Below are 26,518 nucleotides of genomic sequence, written 5' to 3'. Positions count from 1 at the left end.
TTTGGTAAATCTTTATCGCAGTATAATTGATCTTCTAATGCCTCCTGCATCAGGAACACAGCTTATTGGGCCATGAAACGTTTCACTTCTGAATCTCACTTATTCTTCACTTCTGTGCAGAATCATTGCATAGCAACAATGTTGATCAAATGACGCGAGCACTCTTTCATAAAAAAGATGTTGATTTGACTTCTTCGTCGACTGATAGACATTTCTGGTCCTCATCCAAAAGCAGCTCCAATGACTTTTGTAACTTATTCTTTCTTCGTCTCTTCCTACCTGATGACTGACTATAGCTATAACTATAACTAACTAAGCTTCCAATCATAAAGCCGTCTTACTCGGCGCTTCATATTCCTTGAGCTATGGTTTGGAGGATTCCAGTTCTAGTCTCCAGCTCCTCCTACTATATGTGTGCCCTTTCCCATATCTTCAGCGTACTAGGTCTTCCGTGGGAAAAGTGTATGGTCCGCATATCATACTTTCTCATGTCCTGAGGTGTGGCCCTGAGCTACCTTCTGCCCTTGTCCACCATTTAGTTTTTGCCTACAACCCAAACTTTCCAGTTTTCTTGAAGGCACCGAAGTGAAGGGCCGTTCACACCTTTGCAGATAACGCCCTATTGCTTACACTTTTCCTGTTTCCAGTCTTTGAATCTCTCCTTAAGTCTCACTTTCTTAGAATATTCTCTTCTTTCCTATCATCAATATGACTTCCGCGATGCAAGATCCGGCGGCGATCCTCTCTCCCATGTGATTTACCTCTGGTCGTCCTCTATCTGGTCTTACCAGGGGTGTCATTACCTCTCATCCTCTTAGTTTCATTGATTATTTCTTATCGGCACTTGAATATAAAAGGACAGTGACTCTTCAGCGACAGCACGACTCCTGGATATAATGGCTTTGCCCTCACACCTCAGAGCCAGGTCTGATGTCATCCCGTTATAACCAAGGGTCGTACCAACATGCCCAAGGCTGAAACTGTCGTACTCTTGTATTCACATTCTGTTGCTCAGTATACAGTACTGTGAACTGGAATAGAATATCACCTGTGTTTAGGGTGACGCAGAGATAACCTGGCCTGACGAATTCTATAAACCTTTGTAACAGTACCTGCTGAAGTAATGACTTCTGTAGCAGTACCTGGCTAAGGTAATGACCTCAGTAGCAGTACCCGGCTGAGGTAATGACTTGTCTAAGAGGACTTGGCAGTACCTGCCAGAGGTTATGTTCTCAGTAGGAGGACTTGTCTGAGGTAATGACCTCTGTTGCAACAAATGGCCGAGGTAACTGGAATCAGTTCATTTGCATAACATTTTTTTTTTTCTCTCTCTCTCCTCATTAAGACGCTGGTTGACCGTATGTATCAGACAGAAGTAGAAGGGCCGTGTGAGCTCAAGTTCATCCTGCTGGACTGAGACCATTGCGTTAAACCTTGCCGGAAATGGAAATTCCAGATATAACACAACGCATTCTTACGTACTCATTTACCCGTTCATATGAGTCTATAACATACTCAACACTCTCTTCTCAGTTGCGTTACAGATAGTAAATATTATCATTATCATCATTCATATTCTTCCAAGTTCTTTTGGTTTTACTTACAATGGTTATGGGTTAAGTTACCCCATCCCCCACCCCGGTCAGTTCAAATTCAGTCAGATTCTCGATGGTGACAGAACTATCCGTGGGCCACGGACAGTAACATTGCTGGTTGTGAAGGTGCAGGCCATTACACTGAACAAACACAACAATGAGTAAGAAATATACGCAACATTTTAGAGCAGAATGGTTGAAAGACCCGAAATATGAAAAGTGGTTAAGAAAAGTAGAGGGGATGACATAAAATGTCTTTGCAAGTACTGCCCCTGTCCATTGTAGGTAGCCTTGTACATTTTTAAAGAATTAAATCCTCGCGCCACTCAGGGCGAAAATACCAACCACGCATGCTGTTTACTGTCACGTCTAGTTTCCTTTATTCAGATTATATTCATTTGCTACTTATCTTATTATCAGAATATCATCTACACTATAAGAATAGTAAACTTATCATATGGAAGTACAAAACAATGAATCTTTGTTAACGTAAACTGCGGGAGGTTGGTCAGCCTGGCCACACATAGCGATCGACGAGGACGGCACACAGTTGAGTGTACACTGTAGTGTACTGTAAGACACAGTACCCGACGTTCCTGATCAAAGAGAGATAGGCTTCTGTAACACGGGAGCGTGGATATATCTATTTGTTTGTCATACTAAAGCAAAATAATGAAGATCAAAGGGAGATTAACATCTCTGCTATTACTCACAGGTATGTTACCATTTTGTATAACCTTGGAGACTTTTACGTAAATCCGATTTGGTTAGGCAGTTCCTTAACTCCTGGGTTGGCTTAAGAAACAGTACGATGGACAATAAAACATAACTATACTAGTCGTATAATGTTTTATTATAAGCAAAAATGTGTATGTATAATGGAAATATATGTATGAATATGTAGTTATGTAGTTCTGAAGATCGCTTTTATAAACCGTAGGTCAGGCTAATTATAACTTTCCTAATATATTAATATATATGTTCACGTGTTTTAGAGTATTACCAGTACAAGAAAAGAAAGTTGATAGAGTACCTTTTTTACCAAATAGTTTCAATCGTGCTGACTTTGTATGTAAGTATAATGGAAATATATGCAGTAATATGTAATTTATATATGTCATATAGTTATGAAAACCACTTTTATAAACGGGGAGGTCAGGCTTATTATAACATTTCTAGTCTACATATCTTTGCGTGTTTTTAGAGTTTGATCAGTACATGAAAATACAGTTTGTAGAGTACATATTTCCCAAATAGTTTCAAGCATTCTGACGTTACCAAGGAAGCATAGCTTGCCACACCCACTTTACCCTTGCCATAAGATGGGATGTGTTGTTTGTATGTTTGTAGCCACGCATATATATATATATATATATATATATATATATATATATATATATATATATATATATATATATATATAGGAATAAAGACGTAGTACATAATGCATTAAGAAACGAGGCACCTAGTACATACATACATTATTAAGAGACGGGGCAACACATGTAAAACCTTCTGGCCGTACATTATAGTAATCACAAGGTCATATAAACATGTTATTTAGATTTGTACGCAATATACAAAATCATTAAATGAGCCTATACTCTCATAGAAACACCCAACATGCAGATTTTCACAAACATTTACTTGAAGAGGCCTGGAGAAGGCTAACAGATGACCTTATACATAACATTTACTTACTACAAGACAGTGCCAGTCACTGTGGAACGCGTATTAGTCCATCGTAGTCCATCATATAACTGGCTGTCAGTGACAGCCAAACGAGGATCATATGCCAACCATTGGCCTGGTGAATCTTTCCACACTCCCGATATTGCTTTTTCGTACCAAAATGTTTCGCTTGACGTTGAGGCAAGGCTGGGCTTGGCTTGATAGAACATTTTTGTGCGAGTTGAAGTAATTTGATTATGAGGATTAGTTTGCAATTATGGTTACTTATTAGCCATGTAGAAAACGAACCATACCGAATTATCATGCCAGATTTTGAACTCGTTTGTCTGTCTTGCAACCACTACTGGCCGACTGGGTATTGGGTGAATTACTGATAGCTGCACCGTAAGCCAACACTTCAATGGCTGTCTAGTTTCACTCCTGTGGCCTAGGTCGCAGTCATGTCATTCTGCGAAACCCGCAAGTGGGCTGCTGTCATTTAATTCACAAACATACAATCACTCAGTATCTCGCACATGATTAGCTTTGCATTTTTACAAAATCTCGCTTTGGATACTTGTAAGTATTCTCTCTCTCTCTCTCTCTCTCTCTCTCTCTCTCTCTCTCTATATATATATATATATATATATATATATATATATATATATATATATATATATATATATATATATATATATATATATATATATATCCCTGGAGATAGGGGAGAAAGAATACTTCCCACGTGTTCCCTGCGTGTCGTAGAAGGCGACTATAAGGGGAGGGAGCAGGGGGCTGGAAATCCTCCCCTCTCATCATTTTTTTTCATTTTTAATTTTCCAAAACAAGGAACAGAGAAGGGGGCCAGGTGTTCTTAACGCTACCTCGCTAACGCGGGAAATGGCGAATAGTTTGAAAGAAATATATATATATATATATATATATATATATATATATATATATATATATATATATATATATATTGATCGCTGTTTCCAGCGTCAGCGAGGTAGCGCCGGGAAACAGACGAAGACTCATCCACTCAAACACACGCATATATACATACACGCACATACTTTAACATTCACATATCAACACACACACACACACACACACACACACACACAAACATATATATATATATATATATATATATATATATATATATATATATATATATTTTTTTTTTTTTTTTTTTTTCTTGCTTTGTCGCTGTCTCTCGCGTTTGCTAAGTAGCGCAAGGAAACAGACGAAAGAAATGGCCCAACCCACCCCCATACACATGTGTATACATACGTCCACACACGCAAATATACATACCTACACAGCTTTCCATGGTTTACCCCAGACGCTTCACATGTCCTGATTCAATCCACTGACAGCACGTCAACCCCGGTATACCACATCGATCCAATTCACTCTATTCCTTGCCCTCCTTTCACCCTCCTGCATGTTCAGGCCCCGATCACACAAAATCTTTTTCACTCCATCTTTCCACCTCCAATTTGGTCTCCCACTTCTCCTCGTTCCCTCCACCTCCGACACATATATCCTCTTGGTCAATCTTTCCTCACTCATTCTCTCCATGTGCCCAAACCATTTCAAAACACCCTCTTCTGCTCTCTCAAACACTCTCTTTTTATTTCCACACATCTCTCTTACCCTTACGTTACTTACTCGATCAAACCACCTCACACCACACGTTGTCCTCAAACTTCTCATTTCCAGCACATCCATCCTCCTGCGCACAACTCTATCCATAGCCCACGCCTCGCAACCATACAACATTGTTGGAACCACTATTCCTTCAAACATACCCATTTTTGCTTTCCGAGGATTGGCGGAATGCGTGCATAGTGCCTTTGTACAAAGGCAAAGGGGATAAGAGTGAGTGCTCAAATTACAGAGGTATAAGTTTGTTGAGTATTCCTGGTAAATTATACGGGAGGGTATTGATTGAGAGGGTGAAGGCATGTACAGAGCATCAGATTGGGGAAGAGCAGTGTGGTTTCAGAAGTGGTAGAGGATGTGTGGATCAGGTGTTTGCTTTGAAGAATGTATGTGAGAAATACTTAGAAAAGCAAATGGATTTGTATGTAGCATTTATGGATCTGGAGAAGGCATATGATAGAGTTGATAGAGATGCTCTGTGGAAGGTATTAAGAATATATGGTGTGGGAGGCAAGTTGTTAGAAGCAGTGAAAAGTTTTTATCGAGGATGCAAGGCATGTGTACGTGTAGGAAGAGAGGAAAGTGATTGGTTCTCAGTGAATGTAGGTTTGCGGCAGGGGTGTGTGATGTCTCCATGGTTGTTTAATTTGTTTATGGATGGGGTTGTTAGGGAGGTGAATGCAAGAGTTTTGGAAAGAGGGGCAAGTATGAAGTCTGTTGGGGATGAGAGAGCTTGGGAAGTGAGTCAGTTGTTGTTCGCTGATGATACAGCGCTGGTGGCTGATTCATGTGAGAAACTGCAGAAGCTGGTGACAGAGTTTGGTAAAGTGTGTGAAAGAAGAAAGTTAAGAGTAAATGTGAATAAGAGCAAGGTAATTAGGTACAGTAGGGTTGAGGGTTAAGTCAATTGGAAGGTAAGTTTGAATGGAGAAAAACTGGAGGAAGTAAAGTGTTTTAGATATCTGGGAGTGGATCTGGCAGCAGATGGAACCATGGAAGCGGAAGTGGATCATAGGGTGTGGGAGGGGGCGAAAATCCTGGGAGCCTTGAAGAATGTGTGGAAGTCGAGAACATTATATATATATATATATATATATATATATATGTGTATATATATATATATATATATATATATATATATATATATATATATATATATATATATATTATCCCTGGGGATAGGGGAGAAAGAATACTTCCCACGTATTCCCTGCGTGTCGTAGAAGGCGACTAAAAGGGAAGGGAGCGGGGGCTGGAAATCCTCCCCTCTCATTTTTTTTTTTTTTTTTCCAAAAGAAGGAACAGAGAAGGGGGTCAGGTGAGGATACTCCCTCAAAGGCCCAGTCCTCTGTTCCTAACGCTGCCTCGCTATCGCGGGAAATGGCGAATAGTATGAAAAAAAAAATATATATATATATATATATTTATATTTATATATATATATTGACAGCGTCATCCACTGTATACCAAATCACAAAAGTTGCACTACTCATTGCTTTACGGCTTTGAACAATTTGTATCCTGTTTTTAAGGAGAGTCCAAAGTGCCCATGAAATTTTCTTAAGACCAAAATAAGAAGCCTTATGTTCATCAGGGATAATTTTAATTGAAAAGCTAGCATAACTACTGGAAACTTAAAGATGAAATGTAGTATTTTGCCCAAGATACATCACAAGCTCTTTTATTCTTGTGTAGGGGGAAGTAGCTGCTTCACCTCTTAAGTGGATGCATCTTTTATTAGACAAAGTACAGTAATGTTAGACTAATATTGCCTTAAAAGCTGGATGTATTCAGAACCTATATTTAAGGAAACAGGGAAACAGTTTTACTTGGAAATTATTGGACAGTTTTAGATTTCATCAAGAGAATCGATGAGGTCTTAGGTTTTTCAACAGGATCATGTTATTTGTCGATGAGCTGGAGGGTGATGCAGAGATAAATGCTTATTGAAGGCTTGTGAATGTAGGAATCGTGTGAATAATTTAGGGCTCTTGTGTTTGTTTTCCTCCACCTTCCCCTGGACTAAATTCACATGCTCAAATTTTGGAAAGGAAACTAAGCAAGAGAATTTTTGTTTGAAAAACATAGATACTGCTCATTAATGTGTAGGACCATAAATGATTGTAGGAAGAATCAGAATTTTATTTTTACAAGCATCCTAAAGTATGAAGTTGTTAGTCATTAGGACACTCTTGGAAGGCTTTGCCGTTGTAATCAATTTAGAACTTCTTGAGGATCAAGTAACTGCTTACATATATTACTCAGCTTTTAGTACATGATTTTCCATTACATTTGAGTTTTAGTTACTTTTATATAACCACAGGACCCCTTTTGTGGAGTTTTTGTAGCTTGAAGACTGCTCTCCTTTCAGGGATAGGGCATCAATGGACTCTTATGGAACAAGGTCCTCAATGAGACTGTGCTCACTTCCTTCTAAAGATAATACAGCCTTGTTGAAAGTATCTTTTCACATGTGGCATAACTGTGTGCAAGAAGAGTCCAGCAACACCAGGGTTTTAGATATGTCATTATATGATATAACAATATTGTATTTCTAATGAATATGATGCAAAGGGGTTACATAATGCAATTATTCATCTATGATTGTAATTCTAGTTTTATTTGTTTTCATGTATTTAATTATACTTCCTGGTTTGTCCCATTACATATAAACTTTAGAAACTAATTTTACTGTATTTGATTTTTATTTAGACTTTTGTGAAACTCCATAGTTTTTCTCTCATATGTTTTCTTTCTTACTTATTCTGTCAAAGCATAACTTTTTTCTGTGTACAGTATGATAGTAATTATGTCAAGGCAGTTGAATGGGTATGTATGCACTATGATATTAAACCTTAAAAGATTAATAAAAAAATCTCTTTACTGTGCAGTGTTATTGCTCTACCTGATAAATGAAACTGAAGCAAGAGGTGGCCGAGGTGGTGGTGGTGGTCGTGGTGGTGGTCGTGGTGGTGGTCGTGGAGGTAGCCGTGGTGGCAGTCGTAGTGGCTCAATAGGTGGGATACGAGGTGGTAGCTCCGTAATAAAGTTTGGAGCCCCAAAGCGTTGGTCCGTTGTTGGAGGACGAAGATTTTACTATGTGGGATATTACCATGGTCGTCATCACTACACCAATTCAGGGGATGATGGTGCTGATGGTACGTACTTGATGTTTTTCATTTAATCATAGATATGATTTATTGCTCATTTCAAATTTTTTCAAATCCCTAAAATGCATTTTTATCACATTAATATCAAGCACATATTTTATCTGATTTAACCACTTAGAATGATAAATCAGTACATTTATGAAAATGGATTTAATTGCCACTAAATAAGTATATAGTGATTTGAACCTGAATTTGCTGTGTGAAAACTGTCATAGGAATCTCACATGAAATTTAGGGAAAGCTCTATTAAGTCACTGAATTAAAGTGATTAAGAAAATAGCAGCTTCAAAAATTTTTCTTGATTTGAATGTTTGAGGATTAAGATAACTTTTGATACATTTTTTAAGTTTAGTTATAAGCTTAAAGATTTCTTGCAGATTGCAAAATGAAAAATATTCACAGAAAATTTGATGGATTTAATAGAACTGTCTGTTGAACAAGAAAGAGGCATAAAGCATATGTTTTGTAAGTCTGGATACTGAGCATGGTTAATACTTTGTTGTCCAAAGGCTTTTATCTTTAGAATAGATTATGTTGAATAATTTGAGGATGATTTCTTTCCTCTTTTAGTCTGTCACACAAGCATGAGAAACATGGTATAGCATATCTCTAGGAAAGTCAAGGTGGAGACCCTGGTGAGAAGGTAATGGCCTAATGGCCTTTCTTAATCTTTGGTAACTATTTAACTATGGTTGTGGCAGCTTGCTTGTTTCAGGCCTGCCCTCAGCTAATCACATACTTCCAAAGATATGATATCATCAATTTAGTCCATGCTGCTAACATATCAGTGAGAACACCTGTTGCCTGCTACCAGACAGGATTGTTTCCATCCTATAGAAAAGTATCATTTTATCTTGTTCTCTATGTTTACTATTTGTTTTATTATGGTACGAGTGTACTGTATGCATGTTTTGGTCAGTGTTCTTCAAAATACTCTTTCCATCTATCTTTCACTTCCTCCTTTTGATTCAGCAACTCCCCTTCCTTACTTCTTACATTAACATTTCTACTCTAACATCCAACTTTTTTCACCTACTTTCAGTACAATTCCTTATTTTCCTTAAACTTTTTACTTAGCTTTCTTCCAAATTCTTCATCTACTATTTCTTTGTTTTCCTCCATCAGATTCTTAACATTTCGCTTACACATTTTATGTTTTTCCCTCCTCCTTTGCAGAACTCCCACTGGTACATTCCTTTCAAGCAATCTACTAAATGCCTTTTTCTTCTCTCCCACAGCATTTCTAATCTCTTCCGTCCACCATGCATTGCCCTTTTTATTGTTATATCTCACGACCCTGTATCCAACAACTAATTCTAAAACCTTTAAATGTATTTCTCTAAACATTTAAATACCTCATTCACATATGACTTCAATCCTACATTCATTGCACTTCTATCTAAACTTTTAGTCACCCTTCTCTCATACTCCTCCCTACATTTTTTCTGATTTATCTTCTCACTTTCCAACACTTTACCTCTACATACTTCCTTACACCATACCTTCGCTTTTCCTTGATGTTTATCCCCACAAGAACCACGAAATGGTCAGGGTCTCCAAAGAATTCTCGCCTAACTCTAGTATCTAAGCATAGCACTGTCACATATTCAATCAAAGCCTTTTATTCTTCTCTTCCATCATCAGTTGATCATCTCATGCCGAAAAAAGGTCTTTGCATGGAATAAACCCCTCTCAGCACAAACATCCACAAGATAACTTCCATTCCCATTTACTCCAAGCACCCCCAGTAACCATCTTACCAACTGCATCACATCCCACTTTCCCATTCATATCACCCATTACAACCATGTTTCTCTCCTTTTCAAAACCATTAATAACGTCATTAGAATTTTTCTAGAAATTCCTAATTTTATCCTTACTTTGCATAGTTTTCATGTTTGCAGGTGCATATGCACATATCCATGCATACTTTACAATTCACAGAGAAAAGAGGAAGCTTAATCATTCAAAAGAAGGGATGTCATAATGGTCAATTTTTAAATGGCTGGCTTCCACTCAGAAACTCTGGGAAACAGCAGTTAGCTTCATGTCCCACATCCAAGCTCTTGGGTAAGGGCACACACAGACAGCTTAAAAGGACAGAGGACAAAATGGTACCTGCAGAACAGGAAAGAGGAGCAACATCATGGCATGCAAAAGGGGATGGCTGAAAAGAGATAATGCCAAGAGAATTGATGAGAAAGAATTGTGATGCTTGATACTGAATGGAAGGAAACTAATGACTTTTAGATAAAGATATGGGAAGAAACCACATTTAGCACCTCTGAATAGAACTAGGTTGCTGCTTCCCCATTCTGAGATGCTGCATATGTCTAAACTGAGGGAGGAAATATGTTCAGAATGAGAAAGAGAATGAGTACAATTATTAAAGGGACAAAGGGATGGAAGTGAGTTTTAAGTATGTATAGTAGAATCGTCACTATACAAGTGAATAGGGTTAGAAGCAGAAGAGAGATCATATAATGAAAGAAGAAAAGAGAGTAAGTGATTTTCAGACTACTGAGGAACATCACTGTTTACAGGATAAAGGGGGGGTGGGGTTGCTCCATCTGCGACTACTGCCATGGAATGGCCAGAGAGGAAAGTATGCCTTAAGGAACAGACAGGAACAGAAAACCAATGGAAAGTATTATAGAAAGCAAAAACTTATCTCTTGGCTTGTCAGATGCTTTGGATATGCCTAGGCCTCTGACAAAAGTTTCTCCAAAATCCGAGAGAGGAGGACCAGAAGTGAATTACATGGAAGAGAAGATCATCAGTAAACTTATCACTATGAAATTCTGTAAAGAAGCCCCACATGGGTGGCTCATGGGCTTTCCAGAAATGCCAAAGTTGGTATTTTGAAAGCGGAGGATAAAGGGTGGCCATACCTAATTAGAAGCATCGTAGATGAATTTTAGACCTTAAAGGGGCAGAAACGATGTAACTAGTGAGAGAGTTCAGATGTAAAAAAGAAAAGAGAGAGAAAGGGAGAGATTGTGTGTCTGTTTATATCTCTGACACCCATTCCCTCCGGAACTCCATCAAGGGGTGGCCACGACAATAGCTTCTCCACTTATCCCTGTCCTTACTTGCCTCCCTTGCATACACCATTCCATGCATTCTTCCTTTGTTTATCTCCATCCAGTATTCCTCCACCCTATTTGCTCATGTCACAGGTGGTCTTCCACTCACACCAACCCCCTTAATTATAGTATCATACACACTCCTTGTAAACTCCCAGTCTTGCATTCTTTCCACAAGCCCAAACCACCTCAGAGTATTATGTTTCACCATTGTACCACTCCACAATTAATTCCCTTTTCATTCCTTGCCATTTCACATCTCTCATACACCCAATTTGTTTCTTTCTTCATTCTATTTAGCCACATCACATGCTCTTCTCAAACAGCCTAAGCCAATTTATCGACCAACCCTTAGGGATTGAACCTATGTGCTTGACCTTAGGCAGCCCTTGAATGTGTCAAGGTCAGCAATGCTAACCACTGCACCACATATGTATATGCATACATAAAGACATGCGTACAGACACACCAAATTGAAGGTGGAAAGATGGAGTGAAAAAGATTTTGAGCAATTGGGGCTTGAACATGCAGGAGGGTGAGAGGCGTGTAAAGAACAGAGTGAATTGGAATGATGTGGTACACCAGGGTCAACGTGCTGTCAATGGATTGAACCAGGGCATGTGAAGCGTCTCCTATGTTAGCGAGGTAGCGCAAGGAAACAGACAAAAGAATGACCCAACTCACCCACATACACATGTATATACATGCATGTCCACACACGCACATATACATACCAATACATTTCAACATATACATATATATACATACACAGACATATACATATATACACATGTACATAATTCATACTTGCTGCCTTTATTCATTCCCGTCGCCGCCTCACCATACATGAAATGACAACCCCCTCCCCCCGCACATGTGCGAGGTAGTGTTAGGAAAAGACAACAAAGGCCACATTCATTTACACTCAGTCTCTAGCTCTCATGTATAATGCACCGAAACCACAGCTCCCTTTCCACATCCAGGCTCCACAAAACGTTCAATGGTTTACCCCAGATGCTTCACATGCCCTGGTTCAATCTATTGACAGCACGTCTACCCCGGTATACCACATTGTTCCATTCACTCTATTCCTTGCACGCCTTTCACTCTCCTGCATGTTCAGGCCCCGATCGCTCAAAATCTTTTTCACTCCATCCTTCCACCTCCAATTTGGTCTCCCACTTCTCCTCATTTCCTCCACCTCTAACACATATATCCGCTTTGTCAATCTTTCCTCACTCATTCTCTCCATGTGACCAAACCATTTCAATACACCCTTTTCTGCTTTCTCAACCACACTCTTTTTATTACCACACATCTCTCTTACCCTTTCATTACTTACTCGATCAAACACCTCACACCACATATTGTCCTCGAACATCTCATTTCCAGCACATCCACCTTCTCCGCACAGCTTTATCTATAGCCCATGCCTCGCAACCATATAACATTGTCTGAACCACTATTCCTTCAAACATACTCATTTTTGCTTTCCGAGATAATGTTCTCTCCTTCCACACATTTTTCAACACTCCCAGAACTTTCGCTCCCTCCCCCACCCTGTGTCTTACCTTCGCTTCCATGGTCCTATCCGCTGCCAAATCCACTCCCAGATATCTAAAACACCACTTCCTCAGTATTTCTCCATTCAAACTTACCTCCCAATTGACTTGTCCCTCAAACCTACTGTACCTAATAAACTTACTTTTATTCACATTTACTATCAGCTTTCTTCTCTCAGACACTACCAAACTCAGTCACCAGCTTCTGTAGTTTCTCACCTGAATCAGTCACCAGCGCTGTATCATCAGTGAACAACAACTGACTCACTTCCCAAGCCCTCTCATCCACAACAGACTGCATATTTGCCCCTCTCTCCAAAACTCTTGCATTCACCTCCCTGACAACCCCATCCATAAACAAATTAAACAACCATAGAGACATCATGCACCCCTGCCGCAAACCGACATTCACTGAGAACCAATAACTTTCTTTTCCTATTATATATCTGTATGTGTGTGTGTGTGTGCGTATGTTGATATATATATATATATATATATATATATATATATATATATATATATATATATATATATATATATATATTCCTTCAAACATACCCATTTTTGCTTTCCGAGATAATGTTCTCGACTTCCACACATTTTTCAAGGCTCCCAAAATTTTCGCCCCCTCCCCCACCCTATGATCCACTTCCGCTTCCATGGTTCCATCCGCTGACAGATCCACTCCCAGATATCTAAAACACTTCACTTCCTCCAGTTTTTCTCCATTCAAACTCACCTCCCAATTGACTTGACCCTCAACCCTACTGTACCTAATAACCTTGCTCTTATTCACATTTACTCTTAACTTTCTTCTTCCACACACTTTACCAAACTCAGTCACCAGCTTCTGCAGTTTCTCACATGAATCAGCCACCAGCGCTGTATCATCAGCGAACAACAACTGACTGGGTATGGGTATGGGTATGGGTATGTTTGAAGGAATAGTGGTTCCAACAATGTTGTATGGTTGCGAGGCGTGGGCTATGGATAGAGTTGTGCGCAGGAGGATGGATGTGCTGGAAATGAGATGTTTGAGGACAATGTGTGGTGTGAGGTGGTTTGATCGAGTAAGTAACGTAAGGGTAAGAGAGATGTGTGGAAATAAAAAGAGCGTGGTTGAGAGAGCAGAAGAGGGTGTTTTGAAATGGTTTGGGCACATGGAGAGAATGAGTGAGGAAAGATTGACCAAGAGGATATATGTGTCGGAGGTGGAGGGAACGAGGAGAAGAGGGAGACCAAATTGGAGGTGGAAAGATGGAGTGAAAAAGATTTTGTGTGATCGGGGCCTGAACATGCAGGAGGGTGAAAGGAGGGCAAGGAATAGAGTGAATTGGAGCGATGTGGTATACAGGGTTTGACGTGCTGTCAGTGGATTGAATCAAGGCATGTGAAGCGTCTGGGGTAAACCATGGAAAGCTGTGTAGGTATGTATATTTGCGTGTGTGGACGTGTGTATGTACATGTGTATGGGGGGGGGGGGGTTGGGCCATTTCTTTCGTCTGTTTCCTTGCGCTACCTCGCAAACGCGGGAGACAGCGACAAAGTATAAAAAAAAAAAAAAAAAAAAAAAAAATATATATATGTATTAAGAATATATGGTGTGGGAGGCAAGTTGTTAGAAGCAGTGAAAAGTTTTTATCGAGGATGTAAGGCATGTGTACGTGTAGGAAGAGAGGAAAGTGATTGGTTCTCAGTGAATGTAGGTTTGCGGCAGGGGTGTGTGATGTCTCCATGGTTGTTTAATTTGTTTATGGATGGGGTTGTTAGGGAGGTGAATGCAAGAGTTTTGGAAAGAGGGGCAAGTATGAAGTCTGTTGGGGATGAGAGAGCTTGGGAAGTGAGTCAGTTGTTGTTCGCTGATGATACAGCGCTGGTGGCTGATTCATGTGAGAAACTGCAGAAGCTGGTGACTGAGTTTGGTAAAGTGTGTGAAAGAAGAAAGTTAAGAGTAAATGTGAATAAGAGCAAGGTTATTAGGTACAGTAGGGTTGAGGGTCAAGTCAATTGGGAGGTAAGTTTGAATGGAGAAAAACTGGAGGAAGTAAAGTGTTTTAGATATCTGGGAGTGGATCTGGCAGCGGATGGAACCATGGAAGCGGAAGTGATCATAGGGTGGGGGAGGGGGCGAAAATCCTGGGAGCCTTGAAGAATGAGTGGAAGTCGAGAACATTATCTGGGAAAGCAAAAATGGGTATGTTTGAAGGAATAGTGGTTCCAACAATGTTGTATGGTTGCGAGGCGTAGGCTATGGATAGAGTTGTGCGCAGGAGGATGGATGTGCTGGAAATGAGATGTTTGAGGACAATGTGTGGTGTGAGGTGGTTTGATCGAGTAAGTAACGTAAGGGTAAGAGAGATGTGTGGAAATAAAAAGAGCGTGGTTGAGGGAGCAGAAGAGGGTGTTTTGAAATGGTTTGGGCATATGGAGAGAATGAGTGAGGAAAGATTGACCAAGAGGATATATGTGTCGAGGTGGAGGGAACAAGGAGAAGTGGGAGACCAAATTGGAGGTGGAAAAATGGAGTGAGAAAGATTTTGTGTGATCGGGGCCTGAACATGCAGGAGGGTGAAAGGAGGGCAAGGAATAGAGTGAATTGGATCGATGTGGTATACTGTGGTTGACGTGCTGTCAGTGGATTGAATCAGGGCATGTGAAGCGTCTGGGGTAAACCATGGAAAGCTGTGTAGGTATGTATATTTGCGTGTGTGGACATATGTATATACATGTGTATGGGGGTGGTTTAGGGCCATTTCTTTCGTCTGTTTCCTTGCGCTACCTCGCAAATGCGGGAGACAGCGGCAAAAAAAAAAAAAAATGTATGTATATATGTGTGTATATGATTGGATGGGTCTTTCTTGGTCAGTTTCATTGCCCTACCTCGCTGATGCAGGAAATGGTGATCAAATATGATGAGAGAGAGAGAGAGAGAGAGAGAGAGAGAGAGAGAGAGAGAGAGAGAGAGCCTAAATGAGATGGCTTTGAGTAAGGCATTCAGTAGCCATGCTGTCTCAGTTGAAAAGAATTGTATTTTTTTAGGCTGGATTTGATTCACAAAGGACTCATGAAGAATGCTCTTTAATAATGTTTATGATGGAAACAGCTTTCATCATTTTGGTAAGACTAAAACATTCATAATTTTGAACACTGCAAGTTTAATTTGAAAAATTGGTTATTGATTCAGTGAATGTCCTACAAGACCAGGATATCACATAGTGTCATGGCAATATTTTTTGAAGTTAGAAAATGCGTTCTTTCAGGCTTTTTATTGTATGATTTAATCCCAGTAAACTAAGTTTTTCGTAATGTACACAAAAGATAATTTCAGAATATGTATAAACATCCTTAGCACCTACTTTGAGGCATATAATGAATTTTTATTATAATCTTTTTTGAGTATGAGTATGTATATGTATATATATGTGTATTTGTCTGTGTATGTATATGCATTTATACATTGAAATGTATAGGTATGTATATGTGCATATGTGGGCGTGTATGTATATTCATGTGTATGTGGGTGGGTTGGGCCATTCTTTCGTCTGTTTCCATATGCTCCCTTGTTAACGCTGGAGTCAGTGACAAAGTATAATATATGAATATACATATATATATCTTCATCTTTTTCATACACATTCACCATTTCCCGCATCAGCAAGGTAGCATTAAGAATACAGGGCTGAGCATTAGAGGGAATATCCTTACTTGGCCCCCTTCTCTGTTCCTTCTTTTGGAAAATTAAAAATGAGAGGGGAGGATTTCCAGCCCCCCCACCCCCTCCCCTTTTAGTCACCTTCTACAACATGCAGGGAATACATGGGAAGTACTCTTTCTCCCCTATCCCTGAGGGATAGGTATATATATATATTATATATTTATTTTATTTATTTTGCTTTGTCGCTACATATATATATATATGTATGCAATTTGTGGCAAGATATGCAGGCGTATTACCATTGGTCTAATGTATCGAAATGAAAAATATACATAAACACCTTAATCTTTTATCTTCCATGATGGGCAAATCAGTGGCCTCTCACCTCTAGTTGTGACTCAGCTTGTTTACTTATGTTATCATCTCTGTTGCCTTCCTCTGGACCTTCTGTATTATTTCTATGTACTTCTGTTAGTGCAGTGACCAAACCTGAGATGCTTATTTCGAATTTGGCATGATTTAGGGTGCACATGGCTTGTTATTTCCTTGTTCACATCCTTAAATAGAATTCTAATATTTGCCAGCAGACAGTTTGTCTCCTTTACTATTTTCCAAAGTTTGTAGCTCGGTAACAGGTTAAGCACAGAGTCAAGAATACTTGAATTGATGTCGTCTTTCAGTGTGTCCCATCCTTATTACTTGCATTTACTTGGGTTAAATTTCATCAACCATCTACTGTATCAGACTAACTTTGGGGCTTTTCTACAAAGCCTCTCTCTGTTTACTTCCCAGATGACTTTGTTATTATCCTCAAACATATTCAGCTTGGGTCCAGACCTTCTGGAAAGTCTTTTACATAGATCAAGATCACCATTGACTTCAGCCCATTTCAAGAAGGCTTTTCTTACATACACATCTTTTTACTTCTTTTAAATAAGATAACATTTATGGCAGCTGAAGGAATCTTTCTCTTATTTCTACCTGAAGATCCAGCTTCTTATTTTATTTATTTATTTATTTTGCTTTGTTGCTGTCTCCCGCGTTAGCAAGGTAGCGCAAAGAAACAGACGAAAGAATGGCCCAACCCGCCCACATGCACATGTATATACATACATGTCCACACATGCAAATATACATACCTATACATCTCAATGTACACATATATATACACACACAGACATATACATATATACACATGTACATAATTCATACTGTCTGCCTTTATTTGTTCCCATCGCCACCTCGCCACACATGGAATAACAACCCCCTCCCCCCTCATGTGTGCGAGGTAGCACTAGGAAAAGACACCAAAGGCCCCATTTGCTCACACTCAGTCTCTAGCTGTCATGTAATAATGCACCGAAACCACAGCTCCCTTTCCACATCCAGGCCCCACACAACTTTCCATGGTTTACCCCAGAGGCTTCACATGCCCTGGTTCAATCCATTGACAGCACGTCGACCCTGGTATACCACGTCGTTCCAATTCGCTCTATTCCTTGCACGCCTTTCACCCTCCTGCATGTTCAGGCCCCGATCACTCAAAATCTTTTTCACTCCATCTTTCCACCTCCAATTTGGTCTCCCACTTCTCCTCGTTCCCTCCACCTCTGACACATATATCCTCTTGGTCAATCTTTCCTCACTCATTCTCTCCATGTGACCAAACCATTTCAAAACACCCTCTTCTGCTCTCTCAACCACACTCTTTTTATTTCCACACATCTCTCTCACCCTTACATTACTTACTCGAGCAAACCACCTCACACCACATATTGTCCTCAAACATCTCATTTCCAGCACATCCACCCTCCTGCGCACAACTCTATCCATAGCCCACGCCTCGCAACCATACAACATTGTTGGAACCACTATTCCTTCAAACATACCCATTTTTGCTTTCCGAGATAATGTTCTCGACTTCCAAACATTCTTCAAGGCTCCCAGAATTTTCGTCCCCTCCCCCACCCTATGATTCACTTCCGCTTCCATGGTTCCATCCGCTGCCAGATCCACTCCCAGATATCTAAAACACTTTACTTCCTCCAGTTTTTCTCCATTCAAACTTACCTCCCAATTGACTTGACCCTCAACCCTACTGTACCTAATAACCTTGCTCTTATTCACATTTACTCTTAACTTTCTTCTTTCACACACTTTACCAAACTCAGTCACCAGCTTCTGCAGTTTCTTACATGAATCAGCTACCAGCGCTGTATCATCGGCGAACAACAACTGACTCACTTCCCAAGCTCTCTTATCCACAACAGACTGCATACTTGCCCCTCTTTCCAAAACTCTTGCCTTCACCTCCCTAACAACCCTGTCCATAAACAAATTAAACAATCATGGAGACATCACACACCCCTGCCACAAACCTACAGTCACTGAGAACCAATCACTTTCCTCTCTTCCTACACGTACACATACCTTACACCCTCGATAAAAACTTTTCACTGCTTCTAAAACAGCTTCTTATGTGGAACAATGTCTGATGATTTCTGGTGGTCTAAGTACCATAATCCATTGAATCTTTTCTTTTCTGTAAGACAGAGCTTACTCTGTCAGTGAAGTCTAAGAGGGTTGTTATGCATGTTCCTCTTTTCTTGAATATGTGTTGTTTCTCTCTTGCTTAATTTATTATTGGTAAGTAATCATCCTTTTACTCACTGATGATCTTTTCCAGTATTTAACAGACCACACTTATCAGGTAGTGATGAAGTGAGGAGGAGATTGAGTGAGTATTTTGAAGGTTTGTTAAATGTGTTTGATGATAGAGTGGCAGATGTAGGGTGTTTTGGTTGGGGTGGTGTGTGAAGTGAGAGAGTCAGGGAGAGTAGTTTGGTGAAGAGAGAAGAAGTGGAGAAAGCCTTGCTGAAGATGAAATACGGCAAGATTGCAGGTTTGGATGGTATTGCAGTTGAATTTATTAAGAAAGGGGCTGACTGTGTTGTTGATTAGTTGGTAAGGATATTTAAAGTATGTATTGATCATGGTGACATGCCTGAGGATTGGCGGAATGCATGTATTGTGCCATTTTACAAAGGCAAAGGGGATAAAGGTGAGTGTTCAAACTACAAAGGGATAAATTTGTTGAGTATTCCTGGAAAATTTGATGAGAGTGTATTGACTGAGAGGGTGAAGACATGTACATAGCATCAGATTGGGGAGAAGCAGTGTGGTTTCAGAAGTGGTAGAGGATGTGTGGGTCAGGTGTTTGCTTTGAAGAATGTGTGTGAGAAATACTTAGAGAAACAGATGGTTCGTATGTGGCACTTTTGGGTCTGGAGAAGGCATATGACATGGTGGATAGAGATGCTTTGTGGAAGGTCTTAAAAGTATATGGTGTGGGAGGTAAGCTGCTAGAAGCAGTGAGAAGTTTCTATCAAGGGTGTAAGGAATTTGTACGAGTAGGAAGAGAGGAGAGTGATTGTATCCCAGCAATGGTCAGTCTGTAGCAGGGATGTGTGATGGCCCCATGGATGTTTAATTTGTTTATAGATAGAGTGGTTAAGGAGGTAAATGCAAGAGTTTTGGAGAAAGGGGAGAGTATGCAGTCTGTTGGGGATGAGAGGGCCTGGGAAGTGAATCAGTTGTTGTTCGCTGATGATACAGCACTGGTGGCTGATTTGAGTGAGAAACTGCAGAAGTTGGTGACAGAGTTTGGAAAAGTGTGTGAAAGGAGAAAGTTGGAGAGTGCTATGAGTAAGAGCAAGGTTTTTGGATTAGGTTCAGCAGGGTTGAGAGGATAAGTCAGCTGGTATGTGAGCTTGAATGGAGAAAAATTGGAGGAAGTGAAGTGTTTTAGATATCTGGGAGTGGACTTAGCAGGGAATGGAACCATGGAAGGGAAGTGAGTCTTAGGGTGGGGGAGGGGGCAAAGGTTCTGGGAGCGATGAATAATGTGTGGAAAGAGCGAACATTTTCTCGCAGAGCGAAGTTGGGCATGTTTGAAGGAATAGTAGTTCCAACAATATTGTATGTTTGAGAGGCATGGGCTGTAGATAGGGTTGTATGGTTGTATCCAAACTCACCACCTTGCCGGATTTCATCTTCCACAAAGCTCTCACTACCTTTTCTCTCTTTACCAAACCATTCTCCCTGACCCTCTCGCTTTGTACACAAACCATTCTCCCTGACCCTCTCGCTTTGTACACCACCCCAACCAAAACACCCTACATCTGCCACTCTATCATCAAACACATTCAACAAATCTTCAAAATACTCACTTCATCACAACCTGTTATTACTTACCCCCTTGTCCTCTTCACAGTTGTTCTCATTTGTTCTCTTGTCTAACGCACGTTATTTACCTTCTTCCAACACATCTTTTTATTCTCCCTAAAGTTTTATGATACTCTCACCCCAACTCTCATTTGCCCTCTTTTTCAACCCTTGCACCTTTCTCTTGACCTCCTGCTGCTTTCTTTTATACATCTCCCGTTCATCTGCACTCTTTTCTTGTAAGTCTTGACCAAATGCCTCTCTCCTCTCTTTCACTAACAACTTTACTTCTTCATCCCACCATCACTCCCCTTTCTAATCTGACCACCTCACACCTTTCTCATGCCATATGCATCTTTTGCACATGCCATCACTGCTTCCCTAGATACATCCCTTTCCACACCCACTCCCCGTATGTCATTTGCTCTCACCTTTTGCCATTCTACACCCATTCTCTCCTGATACTTCCTTGCACAAGTGCCCTTTCCAAGCTCACTTACTCTCACCACTCTTTCTCCCCAACATTCTCCTTTTTTGAAAACCTCTACAAATCTTCACCTTCACAAGGTAGTGATCAGACATCCCTCCAGCTGCCTCCTTTCAGCACATTTACATCCAATAGTCTCTTTGACATGCCTATCAATTAACACATAACCCAGTAATGCCCTCTGACTATCTCTCCTACTCACATACGTATACTTATGCATATCCCTCTTTTTAAACTAGGTATTCCCAATCACCAGTCTTTTTTTTCAGCACAGAAATCCACAAGCTCTTCACCATTTCCATTCACAACACTGAATACCCCAAGTACATCAATTATACCCTCAAATGCCACATTACTCATCTCTGTATTTAAATCACCCACCACTAATACCTGGTCTCGTGCAACAAAGCTGCTGACACACTCACTCAGCTGCTCCCAGAACACTTGCCTCTCATGATCTTTCTTCTCATGATCAGGTGCATAAACACCAATAATTACCCATCTCTCTCCATCCACTTTCAGTTTTACCCACATCAATCTAGAATTTACTTTCTTATGTTCTATCACACATTCCCACAACTCCGGCTTCAGGAGTAGCGCTACTCCTTCCTCAGCTCTTGTCCTCTCACCAACCCCTGACTTTACTCCCAAGACTTTTCCAAACAACTCTTCCCCTTTACCCTTGAGCTTCATTTCTTTCAGAGTCAGAACATTCAGGTTTCTTTTCTCAAACATACTACCTATCTCTCCTTTCTTCTCATCTTGGTTACAACCACACACAGTCAGACACCCCAAGCTGAGCCTTCGAGGAGGATGGTAATAGAGTGTGGTTTAAAGAGCAGAATAGGGTTTGTTGAAATGGTTTGGACACATGAAGAGAATGTGTGAGGAAAGATTGACAAAGAGGATATATGTGTCAAAGGTGGAGGAAACAAGAAGCCGGGACCAAATTGGAGGTGGAAGGATGGAGTGGAAAGGATTTTGAGCGATCGGGGCCTGAACATGCAGGAGAGTGAGAGGCGTACAAGGAATAGAGTGGATTGGAATGATGTGGTATACCGGGCTCTATGTGCTGTCAGTGGACTGAACCAGGGCATGTGAAACGTCCGAGGTAAACTATGGAATGTTCTGTGGGGCCTAGATGTGGGTAGGGAGTTGTGATTTCGGTGCATTACACGTGACAGCTAGAGACAGCGTGAACAAACGTGCCTTATTTTGTGTTTTCCTGGCACTACTTCGCTGACGCAGGGGGTGGCGATGCTGTTTCCTTGGGACGGTTTCGCCAGAATGGATGAAGGCAAACATGAATATGTACATGTATATATGTATACGGCTTTGTATGTGTATGTATATGTGTAGATATGTTATGTATAAGTATGTATATTTACGTGTATGAGCGTGTATGTATATATGTGTGTATATGATTGGATGGGTCTTTGTCCGTTTCCTTTTATTCCCTTAGCACTTTAGCAATATCTTTAACGATATTTCAAGTGGCTTATTAAGTGTATGTGTTCACTTCATCAGCACATATGTGAAAATTTTCTTTTTTAGCATGAACCTTATAAGGGTCAAGGCATTTAGTATTATGATTATGTCCTTTTTAGTCCTATCTAGTAACGTATTTCAGTGCTTTCCAAGATTTTCTCCGTCTTACTGGTTTGGAGCTAATACATTGTCTTTCAAAGTAAAAATACATTTGAATTTGTCCTTCAGTTCATTGCTTATATTTTCATCATCCTAAACAACTTTTCCCTCCGAGTCTTATAGTCTGATTAGTTCCTGTTTAACAGACAATTTACTTTGAATGACTTTATGGAAAAGTTTTGGTTTATTTCTTAACTGCAGTTTTCTTCCTTTCTTTTCCTGGTCTTGTCTTGTCTGCAATTCTTTTTTCTTTCCCTACTGTATACATTCCTTGTTCTAATACCTTTCAAAATTGTATGTCTAATTACCTCCATGTATTGTACCTGAGATGAGTTTTATGCTAATGTATCTTTAACTATCATCATTCTACTGTTTTGATAGTTGTATCCAGTTTCAAGATTCACTTTATTCCTTTCATCCACTATCCATGTTCTATGAAAGTATATCTTTATATTTTGATTAACTTATTTTTGCTTGATGTTATGTTATGGTCTCTTGTTGCTTTTTCCTTTTTTTGTGGATTATTCGGATGACAAATCACACTGGTCTGAAAACATAAAAGGTTGTGATCAAGCCTCCCTTAACTCTTCTCTCTTCATGGTTTTCAGATTTAAGGTCTCTAATCTTTCCTTGTAACTCAGTTCTCATAATTCACTGCACCCCTCTTTTTAGTTCTTTGTGCCTCTTAAGCGCAGTGACAAAACTTGTGAAACATATGCTGGTTTTGGCCTAATGTAGGATGTGAACAGCTCCCTGAATATTTTCTTGTCCATATAAGTATTTGCAGATCCATTATGTGCAGATCTAATATTTCCTAACAGACAGTTTAATTCTGCTAATGTGGTACTCATGACTGGTTAGGGATGACGTTGACTTCAGTTTCTGTTACATTCAGATTCCCGCAGATTATTTCCATCTAGGTAATACACATGTTAAGGTCTTCTCAGATTACTTTGGCCTCCCCATTGGTTGCGTTTTCTTTTTTTTTTTTTTTAAGGGTTGTGACGGGACTTCAATAATCGGTTGCAAACATATCCTTGACTTATAGAAATGTACTTTTCACTCCTTCGGTTACTCCTGTTAGTGCATGAAGGCGTACGAATGAATGTCTTCCCCGTGAGGAAGTCCTGTGAACTCCTGTGCTGACTTTGCTTGACATTGGTCCTGCTTAGGTAGTTTTCTCTCTGCCCAAATACATTCATCTGTCGGACGAAAGAGGTTGCAGTGTGGTCAGCTGTGGTGGCCTTTCGTATTATTATATTTTATTTGTTTCTATTTTTTTTTTCTTTGACGTGAACTGACCGTGAAATAATTTGATGTCATCAAGGTACTTGTAAAGATAACAAACAGTCGAAACTGTCGTTATTTAAAGAGGGCCGGAAAACTGAGGAACTGGTCACTGTAACCTCTTGTGAGACTGAGGGCTAGTCAAGTGAAGCGAGGCAGTCCTACCCGTCCCTGTTGTTGCTGCAGGTAGTGGAGGCGGCGCGCCATGTCTGCTTGCCAGTCCGATCTTAGCCGGCTACTATTTAAAAGAATTTCAAGTGTCGTTTAGATTGTGTTGAAACATTGAATAATTGAAAATATTTTCGTATGTGTCAATAGCAAAAATATCAAGCTTGGTGTCTGCCTAGCGATCGTGTTCGAAATTGGACAATTGGCGGGAAATAGCCTCATGAAACGGAATGCGTTGCAAGACGTCGCCATATGGGATTCCAACAGTGGCTGAAGGTGGTACCTTGTGTGGACGGTGGATCATGACAGTTCTAGTAATGCAAGAATGGCAGACTTAAGTAGTAGTAACTGATGTATGAACTACTTGATATGGACAATGCCACATTTCATTAATGTAAACTGAAGTACTTAATGTTTTAGGTGACTCATGGTTCTAAAGACGGGGTCCTGTTGCCGTAATGTGACAGGATTCTTAATATTGTGTCAGGAGTACTTTCTCAGTGACACGTAAAGTAAATATGTCACTGAAGAAGGAATATAAGTCATCTGTGGTCTGAAGAAACTAGATATGAAAGACAGTGAATTTTTATGTATATTTAGGTACCATTTGTTCATCCACGTTGGTACCTTCAATTCATCTTAGGGACGGGCGGCATATTGTACACTGTGGAGCTGTCTCTTGTCTGACAAGAGGAGAAACTACATAGAAATCTTCTGGCTCCTTCTGATGTGGATGGTTGCTTATTACTATTAATGTGTCACTAGAATAACGAATGTTATGGTGTGACCATATGACAAGACTTTTCAATTATTGTTTTACCTTTTTTGTACTTGTAATGATTACTTACAGTATTTGATTTTTGTTCTGGTTGTATTGGTGAAAGTGATAATAGGATAGTGGACATCTTATAGTCTTATGTAATGAATAGATAATGGTTGCTTGCGAAGAAGGGACGTACTTATTTACTGTCAGTGTCATTGATTTAACTTTAGATTTACATATAAGGAAAGTTTTCTCCAGATATTGGGCGAAAATAACATGGAAAACAATATGCATTTGACTTCAAAGTATCATCTGGCTTAGCCTTTGAGAATGTTCACATGCATACTGAAGTTTTCTGCTTACTCACTGTGCATTGTGTCGTAGTGCGCAGTCTAGGCAACGGGCCGCCTGCTGCCCAAGTCACTGGTCCTCCCTACCCAGTACCATGCTCCAAACACAGCTGTTACTATTGACGTTGTTGTCGTCCGGTATGGATATGTAAACGAGGGGATTTTTGAGGTTTGGGGTTGTGCATTGGGTGTAGGTTTGTGCAAATTTCGAAAGAAGATACAAGCATTTCCTACAGGGAAATATTACAGACTCGTAATAAAGCAAGGAAGGTGGTAGACGACATAGACCCAGTCCTTGTCTATATAGACTAGACTTCATTACCCTACCCAACCCATCATGTCTTACGTAACAACAATCGTTCTCAAAACGCTTTCACTACGTAAGGTCACTGGAAGTAAGTGGGTGCGTTACGTCACGCGTTTAAACTCCATTAATTTAGGTGGTCAGAGTAAGATAGGCTAGCTGGTCGTCATAAACGTAAACTTGGCCTTCTAAATGTGTGGCGGCTGTTGGGTATGTGAATTAAGCGCCGTGAAGAGGATCCGATTCATAGATTTATATTTCCTAGAATATCTAACATCTGAACTTTCCACAAAATCAGCCCTAGCTTCCCTACTGGTGAGAGTACTTCCATGTAACAAAATAGTTTAGTAAATTATATGTGATAGCGCGTTATTCCTAACATATATTAACTATGCAATCTGTACAAAGCCTTACGAATCTAATAAATAATGGGTTTGTTTTGGTCAGGTAAGGCTGAGGTTGGTTTGAAAGTTTTGGAAATTTCGCATAATATGTGGCATTATTCCTGTTCCTTCGAGAGAAGTGATAATGATGAACCCCGGGCAAGCCGGTTAGTGTACGCACATTGCATAGGTCTGTGTGTGCGTGCATGAGAGGAGAGCCATGGCGTTGCCATTTGTCTTATGACCAAGGTACACGTATATAGTATCAGCCAGTAGTCCAATAGCACAATATAGGTGCATGACCTCCTTGTAGGACTGGTAAAGGATTTTACGTGTACTGGCATACAGACCACCAGGAGCAGGCCTGCACCCTGGTGGTCGGTGTCACAACTTGCAGATGTGCTTGCGGGCAGAACCTTGACAAAGGCTTGTGTATTTATGTACAGAGTACAGCCAGGCTTGTACACGTATATGATTCACAAGCTCATAAAACTG

The 26,518-nt window shown here is 40.1% G+C and overlaps 1 protein-coding gene across 3 annotated transcripts in view; it reads left to right on the top strand.

Annotated features, from left to right (window-relative positions):
• Positions 1-2,118: 2,118 nt before the first annotated feature.
• Positions 2,119-26,518, top strand: part of LOC139763032 (uncharacterized) — an 86,482-nt gene continuing 62,082 nt past the window's right edge. Inside the window, exons 1-2 of one of the 3 annotated variants that reach the window (XM_071688564.1) lie at positions 2,119-2,310; positions 7,829-8,095. In XM_071688564.1, the coding sequence (XP_071544665.1) occupies positions 2,268-2,310; positions 7,829-8,095 (310 nt within the window). In that variant the 5' untranslated portion in view covers positions 2,119-2,267. Of the gene's footprint in view, positions 2,311-7,828; positions 8,096-26,518 lie in introns of those variants that run through there. The other 2 variants (XM_071688569.1, XM_071688568.1) reach the window with 2 other exon arrangements.

Source organism: Panulirus ornatus, chromosome 46, assembly GCF_036320965.1.
Source record: "Panulirus ornatus isolate Po-2019 chromosome 46, ASM3632096v1, whole genome shotgun sequence".
Classification (NCBI taxonomy): Eukaryota; Metazoa; Arthropoda; class Malacostraca; order Decapoda; family Palinuridae; genus Panulirus; species Panulirus ornatus.
Note: the sequence above shows the minus strand (reverse complement) of the source record. Positions and strands in the feature narration are given on the sequence as shown.